We start from the raw sequence: 6,570 nt of genomic DNA on the forward strand, positions 1-6,570 counted from the left end.
TTACCCGGCGTTCACACAATTTTCAGAGCTTGTATGGAAGTACCTACTCATCTAATCATGAACTAATTATAAATGTGTTCTATTTATAAAATAATGATTATTTGTATTAACTTTTGTATGTTCCTGCGTAATAGTAGGAAGACAGTCGGTGCATGGAATGGAACATAACAGAATTCAAAGCACAGACAGAATACTATCCTGGTTTAGAAACACTTTTATAGACGAAACAAGCAAAGAAGTGGATATTTAAGCTATCTACATAATAATATTTGGGATCAGCTAGTGGGCGTAAAAAACATCAAAAACATGATACCTAGAACATCTTATTTCCATCCGATTTACACATAATATCTATCAAGTTGCAATTCAATCGCTCTGGAATGATGTTAGACGAAGTTTTTTTATTTATAAAAATATAACAAATCATTTCTAATAGGACCATTTTATTTCGTTCTATGTTTCAGCTCCCCCATGGCGCGCCCGACGTGATGCATGGGGGCATCATGGCACGCTAGGGCGCCACTGGGCTGCAGACATGGGCGGCCCGGGCTGAACCAGCGGCAATGCGGTACCTCCTCCTCTGTCTGTACTTCGTCTGGCTTACGTCCGCTCACAAGTACAGCACCAGAGTCGCGCGGACCAAATACGGTCCCCTGCGCGGCATCCTAATTCAGAACCCGCCCGTTGAGGCCTATCTTGGCGTCCCCTATGCGACCCCGCCCCTAGGGTCACTTCGCTACATGCCCCCCGTCACTCCATCTACCTGGCGAGCGCCGCGCTTCGCTGACACCTACTCGGCCGTGTGCCCGCAGCGATTACCGGACATCGGGAATCGAACCGAAGCCCTTCTCCAATTGCCACGCGGTCGTCTCGTTTTTCTCGAGAAGCTCCTGCCCCTCCTCAGCAATCAGAGTGAGGATTGTCTCTACCTCAACTTGTACGTCCCGCGACCTGGTAAGTGAAACAAGATCAATTATTTATGTTGTGATTTCAGGTTCTGTAAATTCAATACAGAATTTATGTTCTCTTAAATCTTATTGTTCGGTAGCTCAAGAGTTGGAAATGTTAACGAGTAAAAATTTACATAAAGAACACAGAGAATGAGAGAGCAGATACATAGGTACTTTTTCGCGGTTTTGAGAGAAGAGAGTGACCGGGGCGCTTGGTTAGGAGATGGAGGCCGAGCCTATTCTGTTTGGCCGGGCTCGGGTTTCTTCGTATCTATCACGGAGTTTGGAACGTTGTGGATACTCTAAATACTTAAATCGCGATACCGGCGCGGACATAGATCTCATAATGACGTTCAATTGTTCATGTAGGTTAGATTGAACTTCTACCTTATTTACCTAATTTTGACCTAACTCTTTCTTTCTAGGTAACCATTGTAACCCAGTCCCACAGGATTGTAAATTAGTAACTCTAAATCCAGACTCTCTAACCTAATATCAACTTGTATGCAAGCGAAAAAAAAAATTTTTTTAAAAAAAAAAAAAAAAAAAAAAAAAAAAAAAAAAAAATAAAATAAAACAAAAAAAAATATCCAAATTTTCATTGACACTGTCGAGTCTGTCGACCCGGGGGGTACATAATGCATAATGTGATCAAAGGGAACTGGAAAAAGTGCAACCAGCATTCACTTTTTTCTACGTCAGACCATCACTGGGAACACAAAGTCCGCAGAGCTGATAATAAAGGGAATCGTTTGATTAAAAATAGAATGGGAACAATGGGTGTCTGACCATTGGATGAAGGGCAATATGGGAGTAAGGGAAATATGGGAGTAAGAGCAATATGGGAGTTCAATTCTATCCCAGCCACTTGAACAAGAATAACACTTGAACATTGCTGTGCGGTCTCTTTTTTTTTCAATTATTTCACTTTATCTGGATAACTAGGGAGTCTAGGAAAAACAAAGTCTAGTTGTTATTGGTCAGGAGTATTGTGACTGGGACGTTGGAACGTCTATGTTTTGTAATATCTGTACCTGTCCCTTGAAAATTACATTAATTTCCTTCCTATAGGGAGGGAAAGGAAAGGAGAGTAAAGAAGAAGAAGAAGAAGAAAAAGAAGAAGAAGAAGAAGAAAAAAAGAAAACATATTTGTAGCATTTTAGTCTCCAGTTTCGTTTCGGAGCTTCGATTGATACAAACGTACACCTCAAAATGACTCGAATATTTTTTCTATCTCGCCACTGATTTTCGAACCCAGCCTCTCGGGTAAGGAGGCAGAACATCTCTAAGCTACTGATGACCTTTAAAAAAGTCAGAGCCTTTACAACATTTTTTAATGTAATATGTTTCTGTTAGGCTGTTAGGTATAGCTCGTAAGCACGAATCTGTGACAGCTTTTGATGTACGAGTAGGTATTATGGGTAGGTGCGTACGCATAAAGAAAGCAGCAAAAAAGAGCTGAAAATTATGTCAAAAAATTGGAAAAAGTATTACTTTGAGTCAAAAGCAAGTAGGGGAAGGGTGGAAAATGGGGAGGGGATAGAAAAAAGGGGGACTGCTCAGATGTCAGCAGCTTTCCCCCAGAAATGTCGCCACCACAACAAAGTGAGAAATTAATCCCTCAAAAAAAATAATCCCTCAGAAAAATCCTATACCTTGCACGGTGTGTTTTCCTGTTTGGGGTGCTCTTGTACCTTTTTTTTTATCTCCTGAGGGGAAAAACCAGGAAAATATGACAGTGAAAAACTAGAGGGGGTGCTGGCAAAAATTATATCCGTCAATTCCTCCCGCTTGTCCCTTTTTAGCTTGTCCTTCCTTTATTATTACGATAGTAATAAAAAAATGTATAAGGGACGGGCTATTGTATTCGCTTCGAAGGGATTAATCTACTCATCAATACGCAACTTTTGACATATCAGGCGTTTTTAAATTCGAACATTTTTTTTTTCACTCCACCCTACTACTCAGTACACAATTACATACGAGTACACCATGTATTTGTGTTTTAGTTACCTACTTCCTCTAAAAAGAAGACAGGAAGAGAAATGAGATTGTGGAATGTCCTTAATGACCTAATTAGGAGACGAATTTTACGAGGTTAAAAATTCAGAGCTCTCTGAGGAGCTGTTTTTTCCTCTCTATTTTTTCTGTATCCTCAATGATAACATCATTTGAGTTTTCTCATTAATTTTTCTAACCTACTTGTCTATAGCCATGACATGCATTTTTCCTGCATTTGTTCAACAGCAGCTTAATTAGGTATCTATGGAAACATGATTTTACCACTATTCATACATTTTGTATTATTATTAAATTCTCCTTAGGAATGAGCTGTTAATTTCTTTTGTCATTGTTTGAAGGGTCATGGCTAAGACTTTGCTGGGACTCATAACCTGGAGGTATCCAGTTCGAGTTCTGGAAGAATTCGAAAAATATTTACGTCTGATAATCCTAAAATTGGATACCTGGGTGTCTTAAAAAGGTCAAAAATCACTAGGTTCTTTCGGTAAAAAAGAAAAAAAATCCTTTTCTATTAAAGAGTAAAATTTCTCCTGATGGAGTCGGTTTTATCTTTCCCACACGGTAGTACCGCATTTCCTTTTCCCCCCCCTCTGCCATTGTTTATGTACAAAACTTTATCCCTGAACTTCCTCTAAGTTTATATTAGTAGGAAAATAGAAAACAAGAAACAGTTTGGTGGAGAAAAATAATGGCACTAGAAGAAGGGGAAGGAGAAAGAGGAGAGGGGAAAAATAAGTAAGAGGAAAATGAGAAAGAAAGAAACTAAAGGAGGGAAGGAAGAAACTGAAAATCCACGTAAACAAGAAAGAAATTTATACTGTCACTTCCGTGCGCTGGGTTTTAACCCTGGTCAACCTGAAGACCGAGTTGTTTTGAAATGACCTCACTGGAAGAATTTCTTCTTGGCAGTATTTTAAGGAGCGCTCCTTGATTGCAATTTTTTAGACCCGTTTTAGTTAGGTAGGTAACGAATGTCTGATAGATAAAATCATAGGTGGTTCTTATTTACCCTGCACAAATATGACTAAAGACTCTCTTTTCGTCAGCAGTAGACTACTGAATGCTAATAGCGAGTTTTTGAAACAAAAACTAGCGTCCTATTAACTGATTTCTTTAACGTTATTTGATGAAAACTCAGTTCTGCACTAGAGTAGAAACGAGTTTTTGGCAAATTTTTTTTTTTTTTTTTTAATAATTTGTCCAGTTGGACTTCTTTATTATTACAATCTAGATACTTAAATCTAATGAGTAATATACATGTGACCTAAATTACTAAGTTAAATTATACTTTACTTACGTACAGAACATAAGCAGACACGGCTGTCAGGTGGTTGCCAAACGTGGTACCACTCAGATAAGTTCATGCGGTTTCACCCGCTTTAGTCGTCTGAACAAAACATCAACTCTAAGAAGATGGGTTGCCTCAGGGTTAGGATGATCTTCTAGCCTCTTTTGATGAGCCGAGGCAAAACGTTTCATACATTCTTTAACAGATTCTACTCCAAGGTCACGGTGTAGGTCATCATTCCTTATGTACCAAGGTGCATCCACTATGCACCTCAGTACCTTATTCTGGAATCGCTCAATCATTAGTCTATTTGAGGGACTGGTACAGCCCCATAGTTGGATGCCATAAGTCCATACTGGTTTTAGCACCTGGTTGTAAAGCAGAAGCTTATTCTCGACTGGTAGTTTAGAATACCTACCAATAAGCCAGCACATTTTACCGAATTTCACATTTAATTGGTCTTTTTTCTTTTTGACGTGTTCTTTCCATTTCAGCTTGGTATCTAAGGTCATTCCTAGATACTTTGCTTGGTTGGAATATGGTATAACAACATTGTTGAGATAAATTGGCATGTAGGGTAGATTTCTGTATGTGAAATCAACATGTACCGATTTGCTCTCATTTAACTTGATCCTCCATTTTGCAGTCCATCTTTGAAATTTGGAGAGGGTTTGATTTAATTCAGCTGAAGTTTCTTGGGTGTGATCTCCGACTGTTAAGAAAGCTGTATCATCAGCAAAAGTAGCAGTCGTATTCTTTTCATCTTCTGGCATGTCACTAGTGTACAGGAGGTATAGGATGGGACCTAAAACACTGCCCTGTGGTACACCAGCATTGACACTCTTAAGCTCAGAATAGCTGTCTTCTTGCTTAATTCTAAAAAACCTCTCTAGGAGGTAAGATTCCAGAATTCTTGCAAGATTACCAGGCAACATTTTCTTTAGTTTGAAGTTAAGACCCTCGTGCCATACTTTGTCAAATGCTTGGGATACATCTAAGAATATGGCGGAGCAGACTTTTTTACCTTCAATAGCTTTTTCAATTAAGCTGGTAAGTCTATGAACTTGTTCTATGCAATTGTGCTGAGACCGGAAACCAAATTGATGATTTGGAATTAGTTCCTTATCGTTTATTATCACTAGTAAACGTTTATGAAGAATTTTTTCGAATAGTTTAGATAAGACCGGTAACAAAGAGATAGGTCTGTAGGATGTAAGTTCATTTACTGGTTTCCCAGGTTTGGGTATCATTACCACTTCAGCTATTTTCCATATTTGGGGTACGTATGTAAGTTTGAAAGCAGCATTAATAATTTGGGTGATTTTAACTACTGCAATGCGAGGTAACTGCTTGAGAACTAGGCCCGTTATGAGATCATACCCAGGGGCCTTTGATGGATTAATTTCTTTTTTGATTGTGCGCTGTACCTCCCTAATGGTAGTGCACGGTATACTGTATTCAACATCAGAATATGACAAGTTTTCAAGGTTTTCTGTGTCTTCCGATGGTTCATTGCTAGTAAAAATATTTGCTAGATGTTTAGCAAACGCATCAGATTTAGACTTGTTGTCTCTAACCCAAGTACCGTCACTGCATAGTAGGTAAAGAGGGTGACACTGATACTGGGCAATTGGAAGGCTAGGTTAGGAAAGTATTCTGAAGTATTGTCCCAGGAGGACAAAGACTCGATCTATCGCACGCTTGCAATGAGCTGGGGGATGCATGAGCACATGCTGTACGGCAAAATCAACAACGAGTTATTGCAAAAGCTATGGCATTAGTCACTGGAGATGATGTTCAGCAAAAATGTGGTGCTGATCAACTCTGCACAGGCATTTTTTTTTTTTTTCAATAATTTGTCCAGTTGGACTTCTTTATTATTACAATCTAGATACTTAAATCTAATGAGTAATATACATGTGACCTAAATTACTAAGTTAAATTATACTTTACTTACGTACAGAACATAAGCAGACACGGCTGTCAGGTGGTTGCCAAACGTGGTACCACTCAGATAAGTTCATGCGGTTTCACCCGCTTTAGTCGTCTGAACAAAACATCAACTCTAAGAAGATGGGTTGCCTCAGGGTTAGGATGATCTTCTAGCCTCTTTTGATGAGCCGAGGCAAAACGTTTCATACATTCTTTAACAGATTCTACTCCAAGGTCACGGTGTAGGTCATCATTCCTTATGTACCAAGGTGCATCCACTATGCACCTCAGTACCTTATTCTGGAATCGCTCAATCATTAGTCTATTTGAGGGACTGGTACAGCCCCATAGTTGGATGCCATAAGTCCATACTGGTTT

The 6,570-nt window shown here is 39.1% G+C and overlaps 1 protein-coding gene across 1 annotated transcript; it reads left to right on the plus strand.

Annotated features, from left to right (window-relative positions):
- Positions 1-509: 509 nt before the first annotated feature.
- Positions 510-1,135, plus strand: LOC103514421 (neuroligin-4, Y-linked-like). The gene has a single exon (XM_026827397.1). The coding sequence runs from the start codon at positions 564-566 to the stop codon at positions 960-962; it is 399 nt and encodes a 132-aa protein (XP_026683198.1). The 5' UTR covers positions 510-563; the 3' UTR covers positions 963-1,135.
- Positions 1,136-6,570: the final 5,435 nt, after the last annotated feature.

This window comes from Diaphorina citri, unplaced genomic scaffold, assembly GCF_000475195.1.
Source record: "Diaphorina citri unplaced genomic scaffold, Diaci psyllid genome assembly version 1.1 scaffold1140, whole genome shotgun sequence".
NCBI lineage: Eukaryota > Metazoa > Arthropoda > Insecta > Hemiptera > Psyllidae > Diaphorina > Diaphorina citri.

Coding starts and splice junctions, on each gene's coding strand:
- LOC103514421 (XM_026827397.1), top strand. CDS start 564: ATGCGGTACCTCCTCCTCTGTCTGTACTTCGTCTGGCTTACGTCCGCT.